Source organism: Dendrobates tinctorius, unplaced genomic scaffold (assembly GCF_039654945.1).
Source record: "Dendrobates tinctorius isolate UK_male_01 unplaced genomic scaffold, ASM3965494v1 ptg000128l, whole genome shotgun sequence".
In the NCBI taxonomy this organism is placed as follows: Eukaryota; Metazoa; Chordata; class Amphibia; order Anura; family Dendrobatidae; genus Dendrobates; species Dendrobates tinctorius.
Genome location: NW_027361796.1, coordinates 1655330 through 1678772, shown reverse-complemented (window position 1 = coordinate 1678772; position 23443 = coordinate 1655330). Strand labels below are relative to the sequence as shown.

The following is a 23443-nucleotide window of genomic DNA, read 5'->3' as shown; positions in this document are numbered from 1 at the left end:
GGAGACAGCAGTGATGGGGTGAAGGCAATGATGGGGAGAAGGGAGTGATGGGGTGAAGGCAATGATGGGGAGACAGCAGTGATGGGGAGAGGGGAGTGATGGGGTGAAGGCAATGATGGGGAGACAGCAGTGATGGGGTGAAGGCAGTGATGGAGAGATGGCAGTGATGGGGTGAAGGCAATGATGGGGAGAAGGGAGTGATGGGGTGAAGGCAATGATGGGGAGAAGGGAGTGATGGGGTGAAGGCAATGATGGAGAGATGGCAGTGATGGGGTGAAGGCAATGATGGGGAGAAGGGAGTGATGGGGTGAAGGCAATGATGGGGAGAAGGGGGTGATGGAGCACTTATTCAAAAACTATGGTGAGTTGAGTCACATTATAAATGTTATTTAATTATAAGTATGCACTGCTACACTACAACCGTGTCCATAGCCCCGCCCCCTTATGACCAAAGCCCCGCCCCTGCCACACCTCCATTCCCGCCCTGCCGGGCCATGGAAGAATGGTCTTGCTTGAAACCGGTCCCTGGTGCAAAAAAGGTTGGGGACCACTGGGCTAGGCCACTCCAGGACCTTGAAATGCTTCTTACGAAGCCACTCCTTCGTTGCCCTGGCGGTGTGCTTTGGATCATTGTCATGTTGAAAGACCCAGCCACGTTTCATATTCAATGCCCTTGCTGATGGAAGGAGGTTTGCACTCAAAATCTCACGATACATGGCCCCATTCATTCTTTCATGTACCCGGATCAGTCGTCCTGGCCCCTTTGCAGAGAAACAGCCCCAAAGCATGATGTTTCCACCACCATGCTTTACAGTAGGTATGGTGTTTGATGGATGCAACTCAGTATTCTTTTTCCTCCAAACACGACAAGTTGTGTTTCTACCAAACAGTTCCAGTTTGGTTTCATCAGACCATAGGACATTCTCCCAAAACTCCTCTGGATCATCCAAATGCTCTCTAGCAAACTTCAGACGGGCCCGGACTTGTACAGGCTTAAGCAGTGGGACACGTCTGGCACTGCAGGATCTGAGTCCATGTGTTACTTATGGTAGGCCTTGTTACATTGGTCCCAGCTCTCTGCAGTTCATTCACTAGGTCCACCCGCGTGGTTCTGGGATTTTTGCTCACCGTTCTTGTGATCATTCTGACCCCACGGGGTGGGATTTTGCGTGGAGCACCAGATCGAGGGAGATTATCACTGGTCTTGTATGTCTTCCATTTTCTAATTATTGCTCCCACAGTTGATTTCTTCACTCCAAGCTGGTTGGCTATTGCAGATTCAGTCTTCCCAGCCTGGTGCAGGGCTACAATTTTGTTTCTGGCGTCCTTTGACAGCTCTTTGGTCTTCACCATAGTGGAGTTTGGAGTCAGACTGTTTGAGGGTGTGCACAGGTGTCTTTTTATACTGATAAGTTTAAACAGGTGCCATTACTACAGGTAATGAGTGGAGGAAAGAGGAGACTCTTAAAGAAGAAGTTACAGGTCTGTGAGAGCCAGAAATCTTGATTGCTTGTTTCTGACCAAATACTTATTTTCCACCATAATATGCAAATAAAATGAAAAAAAACAGACAATGTGATTTTCTGGATTTTTTTTTTCTCAGTTTGTCTCCCATAGTTGAGGTCTACCTATGATGTAAATTACAGACGCCTCTCATCTTTTTAAGTGGTGGAACTTGCACTATTGCTGACTGACTAAATACTTTTTTGCCCCACTGTACATATCATACATATCCTCCATTTCATAATCTTGTGCCCATATACCCATCAAACATCCTCCGTCCCATAGTCCAGTGCCCATATACCCATCACACATCCTCCATCCCATAGTCCCGTGCCCATATACCCATCACACATCCTCCATCCCATAGTCCCGTGCCCATATACCCATCACACATCCTCTATCCTATAGTCTTGTGCCCATATACCCATCATACATATCCTCCATTTCATAGTCCTGTGCCCACATACCCATCAAACATCCTCCATCCCATAGTCCAGTGCCCATATACCCATCACACATCCTCCATCCCATAGTCCCGTGCCCATATACCCATCACACATCCTCTATCCTATAGTCCTGTGCCCATATACCCATCATACATATCCTCCATCCCATAGTCCAGTGCCCATGTACCCATCATGTATCCTCCATCCCATAGTCCAGTGCCCATATACCCATCACGCATCCTCCATCCCATAATCCTGAGCTTGGTGGCGCTGAGCAGGGAGTTCCTGGAGATGTGCTGCTATGTAACCAGGCAGTGCAGCTCTGTGTGCGGCCACTGATGATGAGATTTTCTACGCTGGTAACAATAGAGCATGGCAGTAATAGAGGAGAGGGTGATTAATTTCTGTCATGCGCTCTCTGCTCCTTTCTGGGGGGCGGACAATGGCTGGGAGCTCATGTTCCCGGGAATGCTAGATTTCTCCCACCCGGTCAGTGTCTGCTGAGGTGTTGTGGAGTGGGAAAACTGTTGCTCATAGCAACCAATCACAGCTCAGCTTCTTTTAAACAGCTCTGGTGAAATGAAAGATGCTTAATGATTGGTTGTGGCTATGTGGAGTGGGCGTGGCTGATACACACACATACACTCATTTATATATATATATGGATAGTTGTACTGTAGTATAGTCAGAACTCCCTTTTCAACTCTGTAAGTTTCAGAGCTGCAATTACCTAGCATTCCTTGCTACACAATATCTGCATTTTAAGAGCTTAGGTGAACATACACTTTAAAGGGAATCTGTCACCCCTTTTCTGAGATATCAAATAATGATATCATTCAATTATGTGTCACATAAGGATTCTCTTAGTACTTTTGCTTCCCCCTGACCCCACACCTTTCACGCATAAATACCTTTTTTATATCGGTTCAGATGTATGTAAACTGCCACGGTCCGGTCCGATGGGCGGGGCTTATTCAACTGCTCCCCCCCTCCCTGTCTTGCTCTACAAAAGAAAAAATGCGTAGAGCAAGACGGGGGGGGGGGAGTAGTTGAATAAGCCCCGCCCAGCGGACCGGACAGTGGCAGTTTACATACATCTGAACCGATATAAAAAAGGTATTTATGCATGAAAGGTGCGGGGTCAGGGGGAAGCAAAAGTACGAAGAGAATCCTTATGTGACACACAATTGAATGATATCATTATATGATATCTCAAAAAAGGGGTCACAGATTCCATTTAATGCAACATGCACTTTAATGCATAACTCTTCTGAACTAGTAGCAGTTGATAGATGAAACTTGTGGAATTTAAAGAGCAACCAATGTTTTAACACTTCTTTCATAATAGTACACATAAAAATAAGAAACTTTGTAATATATCTTATCAGAAAGATCTGTTTCTTTCTCCTCTAGGACTGATCGTTCACTCTGTAAACTCTGTATTCAGGGGTAAAATCTGTATTCAGTGAAGACACATTTCAGAGATAGGAAATGACAATTGCTATTGATAAGATTCTGTAGAGAGAAGAGAGAAGAGGATGAAGGAGCTAAAGGCAGAAACAGATATTCTCCTGCAAGTTTTCCTCTATTGACAGTTAGGGTATGTGCACACATTAAGTACCGTATTTGCTGCAGACATTTCTGCATCAAAAACATGTTTCTTGACAAGAAAACCACTGTAAAAAAATTACGTTTTTGTGTAACTAATTGATGCATTTTTTTATGCTTTTTCCCCCATTCTTTAGAATGGATCAAAAACGTTGCAAAAATGCTGAAGAATTGATCTGCTGCAAATTTGAAACTTTTTAAAATCTGCAAGTAAAAAATTAGTAATATGTGCATGAGATTTAAGAAATGAAATACACTTTGGTGGGTTAGTAAAATGCTGCGTTTTTCTTGGCAAAATCACCCTGAAAAATAGGCAAGAAAAACAAGATGTGTGAATATACTCTTGCATGTTAAACTTTGTGTAACTGTCATTTCAGGAGAATTCATAATAGAATGTCTATATTTATCTCCAGTTCCTCCTAAACAATTCCCCTCCCCTCTCTGTAGAACATAATTTCAACAGAACTTGCAGTAGAATGTCTATATTTGGCTTCAGCTCTTCCTCATCCATTCCTCTACCCTCTACGTAGAGCGTAATTTCAGGAGAACTTGCAGCATAATGTCTATATTTGCCTTTAGCTCCAATTCATCCTTTCCCTTCTTCTCTCCGTAGGGCATAATTTTAGGAGAACTTGCAGCAGAATGTCTAAATTTGTATCTAGCTCCTCCTCATCCTTTCCTCTCCCCTCTCCATAGAGCATAATTTTAGGAGAACTTGCAGCAGAATGTCTATATTTGCCTCTAGCTCCTCCTCAACCCCTCCCCTCTCCGTAGAGCGTAATTTCCAGAGAACTTTCAGCACAGTGTCTATATTTGCCTTTAGCTCCTCCTCAACCTCTCCCCTCTCCATAGAACATAATTTCCAGAGAACTTGCAGCAGAATGTCTGTATTTATCTCCTGCTCCACCTCACCCTCTCCCTTCTCCATAGAAGGTAATTTCAGGTGAACTTTCAGCAGAATGTCCATATTTGTCCCTAACTCATCCTCATCCTTTTCCCTTCCCTCTCCGTGGAACATTATGAGCACAAACTGTCATATCCTATCTCTGTAATGTCTAAGTCTGAAGTCAAATGTTACAGATTTTTGCCCTAAATTTAGAGCGAAAGATCAATGCAGGGCAAGAAAGAAGAAAATTTCTCTGTTAAAAGATAGTACAATGTTTCTTATTTTGAAGTGTGCTATTTATTTATGAAAAAAAGATAAAAACAAGGCTTACTGTTCACTTCTATAAGCGTAATAAGTAATACTAGATAGTAGTAAAGGTTGTATTACAACACCATTACCAATATTAGTTATTTATCTAGATTATTCTTAATTATGACGTATAGAATATCCTTGTACTGTGTACAACCAGCTACATAAAAAAGATAGATGTTTTTGAAAATGTTTTCATTTGGTACACATATCATATCCCAGCATTTGTTTAAAAAATATTATCTATTTTTTATAACAACATTAATAAAAGAATAAAAATAAAATCTTGCCAGTCTCTGCTCATTAAGTAATGTGACCTTTTACAATGTCTGTCTATGCTATGCTTCTTAAATATTTTCCTAATGAAGCTGTAATTGGCACCATCCACAATATCTTTCTTCCATTATGTTGTTATGGCAACAGATGCGTCTAGAGCACTTCCAGAGTTTGCAGAAGTTGAAATATCTTCTCTACCAGATGGTACAACCTTTGAAGATATCAAGTCACTGCAGACTCTTTATCGGGAGCACTGTGAGGTAAGACTATGCTGTCTTTGTGAGAGTTACTACTCTCTCACTATCGTACACTTTATTTACAGCCTTGTGTTTTCTTCCTTATGCTAGATAATTATTTTCCATAGGCTTACTGTTTACTGGCACATATGAGGGCGGACCTTAGTTAAAGGGTGAAATGAAGTCTCATATTCAAGGGGGCTGTGCTCCTCTTAGATCACACATAATACCAACTGACCAATTCATGCTGCTTATAATCTAGTGAGTCTCATGTGCCTAAGTTATTGTAGCCATCTACAGTATACCTGGGTTACTATAGGAACACTTCCCTTTGTTTTCTAGCCTATTGATTTGATCTAGTGGTATTTTTGCTCTTTTTATGATTCTTCCACAAGGAAAATGTGTGTACACAGAGTCTTTTTGCAGAGTTTTCAGAGCAGAAGCTAAGCAGAATCTCAAAGTATTTGAGGACTTTTGAGATTCAGAGGAAAATTTGGAGAGCTTCTGCTCCAGAAACTCCTCAAAAGACTCTGTTTGCAAAAAATCTAAGGGTAAGTGCACACTGAGTTTTTTTGAGGAGTCCAAAACATGCCTGAAAAATCGCCCCAAAACCACTTGAAAGAAGACTTCTTATACATTTCTATTGTAAACATGACTTGCTGTTTATAAGTTCAATCTTTTGAGCATTTTTCATTCGCTTTAGGGGTTCAAAAACGCCTGGTGGGAAAAAAAGAAAGTGCATGTCACTGCTTTGAAATGGATCCCGATGGAAAAAAATTCCAAAAGTAGGCTCTGACCAATGAAAATGCTGCAAAAAATAAAAACAATGTTTCTGGAGAAAAACACTGAGAAAATGCTTGAAATATTCTTCAGAACTGCTTCAAGAAACACTTCAGGAATCTAAAAAATTCTTACAGAAACTCTCCAAACAAGTAGCATTTCCTGAAGCAGTTTCTCCTCAAAAAGCTATTTGCACACATAGTCCCCTTTGCTAAGTTTTCAGAGCAGAAACTCCAGGTTTTTGAGAAGTTTTGAGATTTCAAGGTGGATTTGGATAGTGTCAGCTCAGCTTCGACATCTAAACCTCCTTGTAAACTATCCACATAGCCTTAGGGTATGTGCACATGGTGTCTTTTTTCAAAGGCGCCCCATTGGACATATCGTTCCACAATGTCAAAACGACTAATGTAATATCTTTTAAACGCTTAATGGTTTGGAAACCTGAAGCAGTTAAAAGAAGTCATCTGTTCATTGCGATCTTTGTACTGGAAAGTATAGAGTAAAGGAAGCCTGCAGCAGAGCCACCACATAATGCTAGCGGAGTCACTTTAGGCAATTTACTATTGGCGGATTCCAGAATTGTGTTTGCCTTAAAAAACTTTGAGGGTGAACCGGCATCTAAAAGACAATGTGTGCCTAACCCTAACTTTTCCAAGTTCACACTTTGCTAGTTATTATTTTTATTACATTGCCCCTCAGCATGTGCAATTTTAAGACTTTTCCAAATCTCTCCATTGAGTTCCACATTGAAAGTGCTGGATATATTGTTTTTCACACATTTCTTTTTATCTGCAAAATATACTGTGCCATCTATAAAGCGAGAATCCTAAAGGAGTGCTGAACTTTTATCAACGAGGAATAAAACCACAGTTTTCTAAGACGATTTCATTATAATAATTTCCAAATTCTCTATAGCTAACTTAATTTTCAACAACACAAAGCTATTTGTGAAATCCGAAAGTTCAGGACTGTTCCAATCCCATTTTATATTGTATTGTTTTATTTTGATTATCTTAGAAAATCACATTTGGATGAGTCATGTATATTGAATGCCTAAAAGTAAAATTTCAAAATGCAGTGCCTCAAAAATAGGGAATAAAAATGTTGAAATGTTCAAAAAGTCGAGCAAAAAATTATTACATTCAAATTAAGTGTTAATTTTCTTTATAGTATTTAAAAAGCAGCGGAAGATTGGCTGCCATTTACAATGGAGTTCTCAGAGGCATTCCTTTAGAAATATAATGTTAGATTTTTAATTCGAAGCCAATGAAAATAAAAAAGCTTCTGGGTCTAGGTATTATTGTTACTTACTTATTATGGCGCCCCTGAATTCAGTGCCAGTATGCAGTTTTTAGTACACTGAGTCTTGGTGGCTGCCCTGGATCATAGCAGGAATTACTCTGCTGCTGGTCTGCATTACTGAGCATGTGTGACCATTGGACAGAGGACACGTTAGGATTAGGTCGTAGGGGCAATGCACTTCCAAGAAGATGCTTATGTTGGCTGGACACTCTCCTTTTATGCCCCTACATGTGTCTTCCACATCACCCCCATACCTCTTTCATGATCACTGAATGTGCTTTTGGATGCCAAACATCCTTTATATGTTGAAGAATTCTGGTGTTGGACATATCAAACCTTCCAAGAATGCTGCTTGCCTGGAGGTATCAAAAGTATCAAAAGGTTTTGGTGACAGCCGCGAGATTTGCCAATTTCCCCAAAATGTCCTCAGGGCTCCCAGAATATAAGGAGAGAGAACCCTCAAATATTCTGGGAGAATTGTCAAGTAAGCATTTATTTGACTATGTGAGAAAAAAACAAAAGAACATCGGGAAGGAGCATTTTTTAAAGATTTAGTTTGAAAATTGTAATGTTTTTCGTACAAAGAAATGTAATATTTAAAGAGGTTATCCAGTACTAGACAACCCCTTATTAACTTCTCTCCAAGTGCAGCACAAAGTAAATAAAATCTATAATTATCTCTTGAACCGGTGCCAGTCCTTTGCTCTAAGCCCTGCGTCTCCCTCTTGTAAACAATGTCAGGTGACCGCTGCAGCCAATCAGCAGCTGTTGATCGGCTGCAACCTTCACTATTCCACACAAATGGAAGAAAACAGTGTTTATATCAGGAGACTGGAGGGGACGCAAGGCTGTGAGTAGACTAATACTGCAAATTTTGGATGAAAGTATATACAGTATATTTTTTTATTTTGTGCAGACGCAATAAGGGTGGTGGCAAGTAGTGGACAATCTCTTTAATCATGGGAGAATCCTGCTAATAGCATTATTATCAATGTGTTTCATAATGACATTTTATATGGTTACACATTACTGCACCCCAAATATTAAACTTAATAATAAACCAGTATACAGTAGTTCCTACTGGTGGATGCAGACAGCCTGAATTTTGTCATGCCACCCAATGTATATGTAAATTTGGGGCTTTACATGTATTTATTAAATATATATTTAAAAAAATTATTAACTCAGAGGCCAAGATTTAGCAAAAATGGCAAACTTTGCGCCAATTCCTTAACCAATAACGTGTGTAAAGCGCTGTGGAATTAGGCCTCTCACACTTCGGTTGTTTGACGTCAGTCAAAATCCGCCATTTTGCAAAAAAACGGATCCACCGTTTTTTTGGCGGATCCGTTTTTTTCCCATTGACTTGCATTAGCGGCGGATTTTGATGGATGGTCATCCGTTGGATCCGTTTTTTGAAGGATCCGCCAAAATTTTGTCGTCCGCTGACTTTAGTGGGCGGACAATGAAACGTTTTTTGTCTGCGTCAAAATAGCGAATAGCAACGGATCCGCCGCTATCCGCCATTCGTTATAATGGTCGCCTATGGGCGGCGGATCCGTTGCCAACCGTTTTTTGACGGAATCCGGCAACGGATCAGCTTTTTCACACGGAGCATGCCCGGACCAGAAAATTAACCCCAAATTCCGTTCTGGAGGCAGAAAAATTCTCTCTCTCTCTCAAAAAACGGATCCGGTGGCATCCGTTTGTGCCACAACGGAAATGGATCCGTTTTTTCACAACCTGGCGGATTTTGACTGACGTCAAATAACTGAAATGTGAAACAGGCATTAATGGCACTATATAAATGAGTAAAATAAATAAATAAACTTGAATTCTGACATTCCGTATGTATCACATTTTGCACCTTAATGATTAATTTGTTGCATCTTAATGCTTAATGTTGATTTTTTTTGTGCAAATGGAAAGGGTTTCATTATATTAATTAGCACAATGCTAGAGGAGAGTGAGAGTCCAGTGTTTCAAATGTTGCATGTTAATGTAAAATTTTGTGCTTTTCTCTTAATGTCAAACATGGATGCAAATATCAATATATTTGTATTACGCCTTTTCTAACACCGCTATTACGTTTCTTGACTATGCAGCTTTTTATCTGCTTTACAATAGCAATACATTCATAAATATGCCGTGCTTCAAGTTAAAGAGCATCTTGACATTTTTAAAGTTTTGGAGTAGTTACTTAAGAATGGTGTACCAATGTCAATAGAACATTGATGAATTTGCTGTAGGCATTTGCAACAAGGAAATGGTGCAAATTGTGCAACATTTTGGACAAAAACACAATTTTGGGCACAAAGAGTTTTGGTCCGAACAATGACATATCGTTAAAAAATAAAGGTTCAATCTGCAGGTCTAAGAATTGGGTACTCGTGGGAAGGAATATTTACAGTATATACTTTTTTTTACTATTTGACTTTGAATTTAGACTTCATGATGGAACTACCACTGACATACTGTATACAATACTAAATATGCAGATACTATGAAATTTCGTTACAGGTTGATACGTAGATCTATTATATGTTTTTTTTTTCCTTTGGTCACTTAGGCAATACTGGACGTTGTGGTGAACCTGCAGTTTAGTCTGATTGAGAAACTGTGGCAAACCTTTTGGCGTTACTCTCCGACCACAATAGCTGATGGCACCACCATTACAGAAACTGGGTAAGTAAAGATGCCTTCTCTCCAAAATGGGCCTTTCTTCATTCCACAATTTGAGGACACAAATAAGCAGGGGTGATTGACAGATTGCTGATCTCAAAAACACATGCAACTCATAAACTATGTGTCCGATGTATTCTTTCAGCACTTCTATTTTTGGTACTGCTTTGAGTACTAACAGTACAGACTAGTAGCTGTAATACTCTGTTTTTATATAGGATTTAATTTAAAGGGGCTATTCAGCACTTTAAAAAAGGCATGTAGTTTCTAACAGAGGCATCTGCTTGTCTCTTGTACCGGCACCGGTCATTGATCGCTCCTGACAGAAATTCAGCTACTCCCTGTCAACAGAGCAACAGTTTCTCTTCCTGTTGACAGGGCGATACTACTGACGTCATGCTGATTGACAACCGGCTTCCCCAAATAGGCAGCGGAGAGCAGGCTGTAAATCAGCATGACATAAGTAGTCTCGTATATCCTCTTTAAGTTTGACTTATGCATTGTACTTACAATAGTTTAAAACAAAATTACATGTTCTTGCCCACTTTCTCTTTCTATTTCATAGTTTACAAGCTGTACATTTCATTTTTTATCTCATCTCTTTATGGCAGCAACTTGAGTGAAATGGAAAGCAGACTGCCAAAGTCAAAGTTGATTTTGCTCTGCAAAAATGAATCCATTTTGAAGTGGATGTGCAACTGTGACCACTTGATGTATCAAGCTCTGGTGGAGATCCTCATTCCCGATGTCCTAAGACCAATTCCTAGTAAGTGTTACAGAATGTGAGCAGTGATCGCAAACCCATATATAGTATATTGGATACACTTTGAAAGAGGAATCAAATAAAAAAATGATCTTTTGATCTGTCATTAGTACATATAAGAATATTACATCTGTGGAAGTCTCCTACCTTAAAAAAACACCTTAAAGGCTATATTCACACGTTGCCTTTTTGCTGCTTTTTTCAACCAAAATCTTATCTCTTAGCAGTAAAAAAGCTGCAGACAAAAAGCAGGTTTTGCTGGCTTTTTTGCTGCTTTTCTTGCTACGTTTTTCAGGATCCCAAAGTTCAGCTGTGCTTCTACCATACAAGCATGAACAATGCAAGGTGTTAGGCCACCAATGCAAGACATATGTGAAAACATAAAACCATTCTAGGAAAAAATGTGCAATTTGATCAAATTATTTAGTGGAAAAAGATTTTTATGTCTGAGAAAAAAGTGACTTTTCTGAACAAAAAAGTTTGTGAAAAAATACCCAATTGCACATGTAAAACAGCAGGAGGGGTTTAATTGTTAGGCATAGTTTACCTAATACATTGGCAGAGCATTGAGATGGTCAGGCACAGTTTACTTTTACACATTGGTGAGCCAATAAGTTGGTCACGCTTTGATTTCTTTAACACATATCACTAATTTAATTAAACTGTACTAATCCTAACTGCCATTCTCAGGTAAGACATCAAGACATTTCACGACCTTGGGGGTTTTCCGTTTTTGTGTTTGTTTTTTGCTCCGTTTCTTCCCAGACCTGTAACTTTTTTACTTTTTTGGTCAATATGGTCATGCAAGCGCTTATTATGATTCTCCAGGTCATTAGGAGTTCACAGACACCAAATAGGTAGAGGTTCTTTTTTATTTAAGTGGTGAAAAAAATCCAAAGTTTTCAAAAAATGGAGCCTTTTTTTTCCGGGACCCATAGCGTCGCCATTTTTCGATATCTAGGGCTGGATGAGGGCATATTTTTTTGTGTGTGCCAAGCTGATGTTTTTATTGATGCCATTTTAGGGTAGATACAATGTTTTGATCACCTGTTAATGCAATTTAATGCAATGTTGCGGCGACCCAAAAAATGTAATTCTGGTGTTTTGATTTTTTTTCTCATTACGCCGTTTTCAGATCAGATTAATTCTTTTTATGTTTTGATAGATGGGGCGATTATAAATGCAGTAATACCAAATATGTGTATTTGAACTTTAATATTTAAAAAAAAACAACTTTTTTTTACTTTTTTACATGTTTCAATAGTTTCCTTAGGAATCTTGAAGCTGCTATCGTCTGATCCTGCTATGCTTCAGCCCTGCTATGTATAGCATAAATACTCATCTGCTATGAACGCTGGCCACTAGGCGGCGCTCATAGCAGAGTGACAATGACATCCACAGGGGTCTCCTACAGACTTCTGGTTGTCATGCCAACCCATCTGAGCCCTGCAATCATGTGACAGGGGCGCCGATGGGCGGGATTAGTAATGCGCTTCCGGCATAGCTATGTTAAATGCCGCTGTCGGAGATTGACAACGGTATTTAACATGTTAACAACCGTAGGTTGATCGCGATTCCACCCACAGTTGTTAGGAGCACATGTCAGGTGATGAAACCATCTGTCATGTGCCAGAAAATATGCGGGCTCAGCACTGAAGCCCGACCTATAAGGTATATATACAGTCATGGCCAAAAGTATTGACACCCCTGCAATTCTGTCAGATAATATTCAGTTTCTTCCTGAAAATGATTGCAAACACAAATTCTTTGGTATTATTATCTTCATTTAATTTGTCTTAAATGAAAAAACACAAAAGAGAATGAAGCAAAAAGCAAAACATTGATCATTTCACACAAAACTCCAAAAATGGGCCGGACAAAAGTATTGGCACCCTCAGCCTAATACTTGGTTGCACAACCTTTAGCCAAAATAACTGCGACCAACTACTTCCGGTAACCATCAATGAGTTTCTTACAATGCTCTGCTGGAATTTTAGACCATTCTTCTTTGGCAAACTACTCCAGGTCCCTGATATTTGAAGGGTGCCTTCTCCAAACTGCCATTTTTAGATCTCTCCACAGGTGTTCTATGGGATTCAGGTCTGGACTCATTGCTGGCCACCTTAGAAGTCTCCAGTGCTTTCTCTCAAACCATTTTCTAGTGCTTTTTGAAGTGTGTTTTGGGTTATTGTCCTGCTGGAAGACCTATGACCTCTGAGGTAGACCCAGCTTTCTCACACTGGGCCCTATATTATGCTGCAAAATTTGTTGGTAGTCTTCTGACTTCATAATGCCAAGCACACAGTCAAGCAGTCCAGTGCCAGAGGCAGCAAAGCAACCCCAAAACATCAGGGAACCTCCGCCATGTTTGACTGTAGGGACCGTGTACTTTTCTTTGAATGCCTCTTTTTTCTCCTGTAAACTCTATGTTGATGCTTTTGCCCTAAAAGCTCCACTTTTGTCTCATCTGACCAGAGAACATTCTTCCAAAATGTTTTAGGCTTTTTCAGGTAAGTTTTGGCAAACTCCAGCCTGGCTTTTTTATGTCTCGGGGTAAGAAGTGGAGTCTTCCTGGGTCTCCTACCATACAGTCCCTTTTCATTCAGATGCCGACGGATAGTATGGGTTGACACCGTTGTACCCTCGGACTGCAGGGCAGCTTGAACTTGTTTGGATGTTAGTGGAGGTTCTTTATCCAACATCCGCACAATCTTGCATTGAAATCTCTTATCAATTTTTCTTTTCCGGCCACATCTAGAGAGGTTAGCCACAGTGCCATGGGCTTTAAACTTCTTGATGACACTGCGCACGGTAGACACAGGAACATTCAGGTCTTTGGAGATGGACTTGTAGCCTTGAGATTGCTCATGCTTCCTCACAATTTGGTTTCTCAAGTCCTCAGACAGTTCTTTGGTCTTCTTTCTTTTCTCCATGCTCAATGTTGGTACACACAAGGACACAGGACAGAGGTTGAGTCAACTTTAATCCATGTCAACTGGCTGCAAGTGTGATTTAGTTATTGCCAACACCTGTTAGGTGCCACAGGTAAGTTATAGGTGCTGTTAATTACACAAATTAGAGAAGCATCACATGATTTTTCGAACAGTGCCAATACTTTTGTCCACCCTCTTTGTTATGTTTGGTGTGGAATTATATCCAATTTGGCTTTAGGACAATTCTTTTTGTGTTTTTTCATTTAAGACAAATTAAATGAAGATAATAATACCAAAGAATTTGTGTTTGCAATCATTTTCAGGAAGAAACTGAGTATTATCTAACAGAATTGCAGGGGTGTCAATACTTTTGGCCATGACTGTATGTCACAGGTCGTGAAGGGGTTAAACTTTGAGAAAATAAAGAAAAATAAATGAGTTTCACATCCTGCAGAACATGTTTTTTTTCACTAACAACGCCGCAAAAATTGTCAACATGATGTTCATCATGACTTAGGGTGCTGTGACACCTGAAACGCGTTGATAACGCAATTTTTTGTCCGTACTATACTGAATTTTATCCTCTATTTTTGCAAATATCTGAGTGAATAAAGAATTGTTTTTTCACTTCATCGTTGAGCTGGATTTTCTCTTCATTAGAATTCGATACGCCAAGATACGGCGGTTCCGTGCTCCAAGCCTCATTATGTCATGATCGGTGAGCTGGATTGTTTTATAAACATTTTTTGCTGCTTTTTTTGCACTTACTCATTGCTTTCTATACAAAGATTTGACATACTGCAGTAAAAAAGCAGCAGTTTTCCAATTCAGTCAGGGTAAAAAACAATGTGTATGAATCAGATTTTTTAAATCTTAAGGCGATACGACCCGGTCAGGATTGCTGGTGCATCGCTAAATGGTCGCTAGTTAGCTGCCAAACAGGCAGATCTCACAGCAACGTAGTGACGCAGCAGCGGTCGTTACTTACCTTTCACACGCAGCGATGCTGACGTCCTCCCACCCGCTTCCACACGTCACTCGTCGGCGCCAGCAGGAAGCGCCCGACGAGAAATGGACCTGGCCGATCTCGTGCGATCAGCGACAGACAGCGGGGGAGCCGGTCGGAGGTAAGTATCACACATAGCGATATCGCTAGCAATATCGCTGCTGCGTCACAAAATCGGTGACGCTTTAGCGATATCGCTAGTGATATCGCTATGTGTAAAACCCCCTTTAGGCTGGGTGCACACGATCAGTAATTGTCAGCGCTTTGGACACAGAACATGTGCACTGCGTAACAAAGTGCTGCTGGCTATTGAACACAAGTGAGATCAGTGAACCATGCGGAATCACTGGCGTCTCCGCAAGATAAATAGACATGCTGCGGTCTGGAAAGACGTGCCGCATGTCTATCTCCGCAGGGATGGGATTTCTTGAAATCTCATCCATATGCTGTAACATATGGATGCTGCGGGTTGGACGCTGCACAGGTACGCAGCATCCTATCTGCAGCATTTACTGACCGTGGGAACGTACCCTCATAGTATTTGCTGGTACTGTAATAAGCAATTTTTAATTTCCATTAAAAAATGCAGCAAAAACGCAATGTGTGAGTATAGCCTAACAGGAATCAAGCAAGTTTTTACTATGGAATCTGAGAGCAGCATGATGTAGGGGCAGAATGGAGGGATTTGAAAGTCCGTGTTGCCCAGCGATGGGCCCAAAACATCACTACTCTAGAGGAGATCTGCATGGAGTAATGGGCCAACATACCACCAACAGTGTGTGTCAACCTTGTGACGACTTACAGAAAACGTTTGACCTCTGTCATTGCCAACAAAAGATATATCACAAAATATTGAGATGAAATTTTGCTAAATACCAAATACTTATTTTCCACCATAATTTGCAAAATAAATCTTGCCAAATCAGACAAGGTGATTTTCTGGATTTGTTTTCTCATATTGACTCTCATAGTTGTGGTCTACCTGAGATGTCAATTACAGGCCTCTCTCATCTTTTTAACTGGGAGAACTTGCACAATTGTTGGCTGACTAAATATTTTTTTTCCCCACTGTACGTAAATGTTTGGCTTGGCCAAATGTTCATGTGTTTTCAAGTGGGATAGAGGAGAAAGATGCATATGGCAGCGACTTATCTTTTGAGTAATAAGAGGATCGGGCTCCATCATTAAAATTGTGAAAATGTTATCACAACAGACATCATCTGTTGGGGATTCGGGAGGTCCCCAAACACATTAGACTTTCAGATAACCCCTACATTATCAGCAGGTTCAACCAACTTTAGTCTAATGTGTATGACGGCCTTTACTCATTAATTCCTTGGATCACAGGAGACAAAATTATATTCCAATTTTATATCCAAAAACAGACAATCCTCATCCAAATACTCCAACAAGCTACTTAATTTCTTGGAATTTGTGAAACACATATAGTCCAATGCACCTCTACTTTTTAAAACATGGCAAGATTATAAGAAAAACAAATGCACTTTCACAAAAGTCAAATATGTCAATCTGACTTCAATAAACCCTGGGTTTCGCTTCCTTGCAGCTTCTTCCAGGGCACAGTTAGCATGTGGCACCAAACCATATAAATGGAGCTTCATTCTGCTTTGTTATAATATATTAAAATGCAAAAACATGGAAAAAAATCACTATATAGACTCAATATTGTATCACAAGATTGAATATCACACTCACATACAGAATAGTCTTACATAGAAAACTTGGAATACCAATTGAAAAACTAAAAAGAAAGGCATTTATTTTAAAAAATTTTTTACTGGCTTGCTGAATGCTGTTTTGTACATATATAATAGAGATTTGTACACCCATAACTTTCTGTGAATGTTCTTAAAGGGGTATTCCAGCCTAAACATGTTATCACCTACACTTTGAGTACGTAATAACTGATAGATCTGTGTGTAACTCACTGCTCCATTGGACGGGTGACAACTTGTTCTGTCTAGAATAACCCTTTAAGGACCTCAATTTCTCACAATACTAATCTAATATATAAAGCTCAAAGTGTGTATGTATGTATGTATGTATGTATGTGTGTGTGTGTGTGTGTGTGTGTGTATGTCCGGGATAGGCATCCGCACCGTCGCAGCTACAGCCACAAAATTTGGCACAGTCACACGTCTGGACCCCGAGAGCGTCCTAAGCTATGTTGTGAGGCGAAGTTTTAATCCCGCGCATTCCAATTCACCAAACAATTTTGCCCCTATCTACATACTGGGGAAAAAGTGTGTGCGCGTCAAGCCCCGCCCCTCATTATGATGTCATAATGCCCCTATCTACATAATGGGGAAACAGTGTGTGCGTATCAAGCCCCGCCCCTCATTATGATGTCACAATGGTTGCCATGGCGATGCTGATGTCATCATAGGTTGCAAGCCCCGCCGCTCATTATGATGTTAATGGTTGACTATGAGATGGAGGATGTGTGATGGGTATATGGGGACTGGACTATGGGATGGAGGATATGTATGACGGGTATATGGGCACGGGACTATGGGATGGAGGATATGTATGATGGGTATATGGGCATGGGACTATGAGATGGAGAATGTGTGATGGGTATATGGGCACTGGACTATGGGATGGAGGATATGTATGATGGGTATATGGGCACGGGACTATGGGATGGAGGATGTGTGATGGGTATATGGGTACGGGACTATGGGATGGAGGATATGTATGACGGGTATATGAGCACGGGACTATGGGATGGAGGATATGTATGATGGGTATATGGGCATTGGACTATGAGATGAAGGATGTGTGATGGGTATATGGGCACTCGACTATGGGATGGTGAATATGTGTGATGGGTATATGGGCACTGGACTATGGGATGGAGGATGTGTGATGGGTATATGGGCACGGGACTATGGGATGGAGGATATGTATGATGGGTATATGGGCATTGGACTATGAGATGAAGGATGTGTCATGGGTATATGGGCACTCGACTATGGGATGGCGAATATGTATGATGGGTATATGGGCATGGGACTATGGGATGGAGAATATGTATGATGGGTATATGGGCATGGGACTATGGGATGGAGGATGTGTGATAGATATATATTGGCACTCGACTATGGGATGGAAGATATGTATGATGGGTATATGGGCACGGGCCTATGGGATCATGGATATGTATGATGGGTATATGGGCATGGGACTATCGGATGGAGAATATATATGATTGGTATATGGGCATGGGACTATGGGATGGAGGATGTGTGATGGATATATATTGGCACTCGACTATGGGATGGAGGATATGTATGATGGGTATATGGGCACGGGCCTATGGGATCGTGGATATGTATGATGGGTATATGGGCACGGGACTATGGGATGGAGGATAATTATAATTTGTTATAGCTAACCACAGTTAGTTACTATGCCCGGGCAGCGCCGGGCTCTTCAGCTAGTTTAATATATAATTACATCATGCTAGAAAAGTTCTTGACAGACTGCAATACCCATTGCTACCACTAGGTGGCCACACATAGCTTAGCATATAGATATCTCAAAACATTGACAAAACCATCCTTTTTTTTACTTTACTACATTACTCATCCATGTTGAGCAAAGAGGAAGGTAAATAAGGACATGTCCGTATTCTTCAATTTGGTTACTCCAAAAATTGGAATAAATACATTGTTGATTTTTTGCCATTGAAATTGCTAATAAGTATGTTACTCAAATAAAATATGTATAATGTTAAGTCTGGTAAGAAAATAAACTGTCAGTCGGATTTAGTGAAGTGGCTTTTCTCTACTCCAGCCTTTCTTGAGTCCAGCACGGTGGTGTTGTAACTGCATACAGTAGCTCCAGGCTTCTAGGCAATGTGCATATCCAGTATGTGTCACGACCCAGTCACAATCCACACATGATAGAACATTATCGGTACAATAACGCCTGACCTTGATTATTTTATAATATGCAGATTTGTTAATTCTTCTCTGAGGTTTAGGTATAAAATCACACACTCAAGGTCTAACTGAGCTGGCATAGTAGCTGGCACAGATTCACCTGCCAACACTTCTACATAATGCTTGGTCAGCATGTGCTAATCACGCACTTTATGTTACTAAAACATTTTTTGCTGTAAAAACATGTCCACGATCCATGTCTTACGCAGGTAATCTTACTAATGGGGATTACTGATAATCTCCTTTTTCTTTCGATGATTGTAGTATTTGGGCTTACAGCTTACCGGTTATAATATTTTGTCCTTCCAGTCATTATTTTACTGCAGCCCGTGTCTGTATTCTGCCCATGAGCCAAGCAGCAGGAATTTGAAAGTCAATGTGATTTTCTGAAGAGTAGTAATCCCAAAGAACCTTGTGGCAAACAAAGCTGCTTTCAATTGATGTGCATGTCTGCGTTGCGCAGGACTTATTACATGCTATATAGCACAGAACAATTTAACGCCTACGGCTTTCCACTAAATGAAGACTTATGACCTTCGCCTGCTTACTTTAAAAAGAAAGGTGGTGCTGGCTAAATGCTCACCAATCTATTATTTTTTAAAGCTTCTACATTTAATGCCAATGTAGTAAAATGCATTTAACAAAAATTGCAGAAAAAAGTGTATGTACTGTGTTGTAAATGACACAAGCCAGAGAATTAGAGAGGATCTGGCACCTCTTCAGCCATGTCGCCATTCCCCATAATAAAACAATTCTGGATAATCTTTTCTTTGATTTCTTTATTATGGTGTTCCTCTCTTATACCTACTGGAAATTTATGAACAAATTAAAAGCTGGCTGATTTGGGGGTGACATTAGCCCATCAGTTATGATAGTACCACCCATTTCACAAGAGGAATGGTAAAATCCACTTTTCGATGTATTCATACACTTTCAGTAAGAATAACAGGGGAATGGGCCATTTTTTATACCCAGCCATTACTCATCCATCTAGAATCGTAGAATGGTAGCGTGGGTACGGACCTCCAGGGTCATCGTGTTCAACCCGCTGCTCAATGCAAGATTCACTAAACAATCTCAGACAGATGTCTGTCCAGACTGTGTTTGGAGACTTTCATTGTAGGAGAACCTCACCACCTCTCGTGGCAGCCTGTTCCACTCATTGATCACCCTCACTGTCAATATGTGTTTTTTTAATATCTAATCTACTCTCTTTCAGTTTCATTCCATTGCTTCTTGTGTTTCCATGTACAAATGAGAATAAGGATGATCCCTCTGCACTGTGACAGCCCTTCAGATATAGACAGCTGATAAGTCTCTTCTTAGTCTTCTTTTTTGCAAGCTAAACATTCCCAGCTCCTTTAACCATTCCTCATAGGACAGTTTGTAGTCTGCTTACCATCCTGGTAGTTCTTCTCTGAACTTGTTCCAGTTTTTCAATTACTTTTTTAAAATGTGTGCCCAGAACTGGACACAGAATTCCAGATGAGGTCTGACCAAGGAGGAGTAGAGGGGAAAAATTACTTCACGTGATCTAGACTCTATGCTTCTCTTAATACATCCTGGAACTATGTTTGCCTTTTTTTGCTGCTGCATCACGCTGTTGATTCATGTGCACTCTGTGATCTATTAGTATGCCTAAGTCTTTTTCACACATGTTGTTGCTTAGTTCTAGTTCTCCTATTATTTAGATTAAATTTTCAATTTGGTTTCGGGCAAATTATGATCATAATGTACACCAGCCCCTGCCTGTCGTATATTTCTTAGGATGGCGCATGACAGTTAAAAGATGCTCCAAATTCTTTAAAGAGGTTCACACCTCTTAATGAATTTGCTACCTCTTACACAAGTTCTTGATTCATTAAGACTGGCAAATGAAACATAATTTTTAATGAATCAGGGCCTTTGTGTTTTATTCCCTCACCATTTTTAAGATCTCTTGTTGTCAATGCATGAACTTTTTATGACTGTTGAATAAACCTACCATACTTCTTTTCATATCCAGCGTATGCAATGCTATACGAGCTGACTACATCACCTGCACAAATCTCTATTTTACTACAATGTATGGAAGCAACATACAGTTTACATACCCCGGCAGAATTCTTGTTTTCTTGGCCTTTTTTCAGAGAATATAAATGATAACACCAAAACGTTTTTTTCCACTCGTGGTTAGTGGATGGGTGAAGTATGGTAGTTTATTGTTGAACTACTATGTTTTCTCTTTTTAAATCATAATGACAACCCAAAACATCCAAATGACCCGAATCAAAAGTTCACATACCCTGGTGATTTTGCCCTGATAACATGCACAAAAGCTGACAAAAATGGGTTTGAATGGCTACTAAAGGTAACATCCTCACCTGTGACCTGTTTGCTTGTAATCAGTGTCTGTGCATAAAAGCTGAGTGAGTTTCTGGGATCCAGAAAGACTTTTGCATCTTCCAGCCACTGACATTTCTGAATTGTTAGTTATTGGGAAAGCAAAAGAATTGTCAATGGATCTACAGGAAAAGGTAGTTGAACTGTATAAAACAGGAAAGGGATAAAAAAAGATATCCAAGGAATTGATAATGCCAGCCAGCAGCGTTCAGACTGTGACTAACAAATGGAAAATCAAGGGATCTGTAAAAATAAAACCACGGCCAGTTGATCCAACACAAATTTCATCCACAACTGCCATGAAAATTGTTCGGGATGCAAAGAAAAACCCACAAATAACTTCAGCTGAAATGCTGGACTCTCTGAAAACTAGTGGTGTGGGTGTTTCAACCTGCACAATAAGGAGGCACTTAAAGAAAAATGGGCATGGTCGAGTCACCAGAAGAAAGCCATTACTGCGCAAATGCCACAAAGTATTTTGCCTACAATACGCAAACAGCACAGAGATAAGCCTTAAAACTACTTGAATAAGGTAATTTGGAGTGATGAGACCAACATTTAACTTTTTGGCCACAACCATAAACGTTACATTTGAAAAGAGGTCCACAAGGCCTATGATGAAAGGAACACCATTCCTACAGTAAAGCACGGAGGTGGATTGCTGATGTTTTGGGGATGTATGAGCTACAAAGGCACAGGAAACTTGGTCAAGGTTGAAGGAAAGATTAACGCAGCATGTTTCCAGCAAATACTGGATGCAAATTTGCAATCATCAGCCCGAAAGCTGCGCCTAGGACGTACTTGAACGTTCCAATATGACAGCGATCCAAAGCAAAGGGTAAAGTCGACCTATCATTGGCTACAGCAGAACAAAGTGAAGGTTCTGGAGTGGCCATCTCAGTCTCATGACCTCAATATCATTGAGCCACTCTATGGAGATCTTAAGCGTGCAGTTCATACTAGACATCCCAGAAATTTACAGGAACTGGAAGCTTTTTGCCAAGAAGAGTGAGTATCTTTACCATCTGAGAAAATAAAGAACCTCATCCACAACTATTACAAAAGACTTCAAGCTGTCGTTGATGTTAGACGAAGCAATACACGGTATTAAGAAATGGGGTATGTAAACTTTTGATCAGGGTCATTTGGATGGTTTGGGTTGTCATTATGATTTAAAAAGAGAAAACACAGTAGTTTGACAATAAATGGCTTCACGTAACCACTGAGTGGAGAAATAGTTTTGGTTTTATCATTCATATTCTCTGAAAAAAAGGCCAAGAAAGCAAAAATTCTGGCGGGGTATGTAACATTTTGAGCACAACTATATATCAGCCTGTATTAAAATTTTAATTGTGAGCAGCATTAGTTCTGTATGGGCTCATTTTGTTATCAGTTTGCTCCCCTACCAAGATCGGCTGCTGCATTTTGTAATGCATTAGTTTGGAGAAATGTGACAAGTTTTTTTTCTGCTATGTTTTTGATCTTTGTGTCCTTTTGCTGTGTTTTGTTCCAGTTTGCTCACATTTTATAGGTAAACTGTCTTTTTAACACGATAGGAACATGGTAAACGTTAGATGATAATGTGTTTTCTGTTACTTAAATGGTCTGAATTATACTGTTTTCTTCAGGTGCCTTGACCCAAGCCGTTCGAAACTTTGCAAAAAGCCTTGAAGGTTGGCTCTCTAGTGCCATGAGTAATATTCCACAAAGAATGGTACAAAACAAGGTGAATTTCTCCATAAAAAATAAATAGGAAGACTACAATGTACTGAAGATGCATTTGTAATGCTTTTTTTGATTCGACAGGTTGCTGCTGTAAGTGCCTTTGCTCAAACTCTGCGAAGATATACATCTCTCAATCACTTGGCTCAGGCAGCACGTGCCGTGCTCCAGAACACATCTCAGATTAACCAGATGCTTAATGACCTCAACCGTGTGGACTTTGCCAATGTCCAGGTAATATGAAATAGATGAACATTACAACTACATACCACTAATGTTCTACTACTCTCCTTTATCTGGTATCCACTTATCGTACATTTCTGATTGGGACAGAAATAATACATGTACATGGCACAGCACCATCCAATCTTTTACTCTTGAAGTTAAAGAATTTTTATTTTCAGCAGGGCAGACACCATTGGCCCAAGAGCTAAGGGGGCCACTTCCACCTACAAACAAGTAGACAGCTTCTGTCGCAAACACATTATTGAACTGCAAATGGTCCAAATACTGATTTTGCCCAGTGGACCTCTTCTTTCTATGCCCGCCCTTGGTTTACGAGTTCAATATAAATTCTAAAAGATTCATATGGAAATGAACTCAATATCAGCTTCTTATTAGCATTGGTTTCACTGACTCGA

The 23443-nt window shown here is 40.1% G+C and overlaps 1 protein-coding gene across 3 annotated transcripts in view; it reads left to right on the top strand.

Annotated features, from left to right (window-relative positions):
- The window catches only part of RFX3 (regulatory factor X3), a 512595-nt gene that overhangs the window by 456976 nt on the left and 32176 nt on the right, over window positions 1–23443 (top strand). For all 3 annotated transcript variants that reach the window (XM_073542615.1, XM_073542614.1, XM_073542613.1), the window contains 5 exons: window positions 5176–5288; window positions 9916–10031; window positions 10640–10794; window positions 22709–22806; window positions 22887–23036. In XM_073542615.1, coding sequence (XP_073398716.1) covers window positions 5176–5288; window positions 9916–10031; window positions 10640–10794; window positions 22709–22806; window positions 22887–23036 — 632 coding nt within the window. The remainder of the gene's footprint in view (window positions 1–5175; window positions 5289–9915; window positions 10032–10639; window positions 10795–22708; window positions 22807–22886; window positions 23037–23443) is intronic.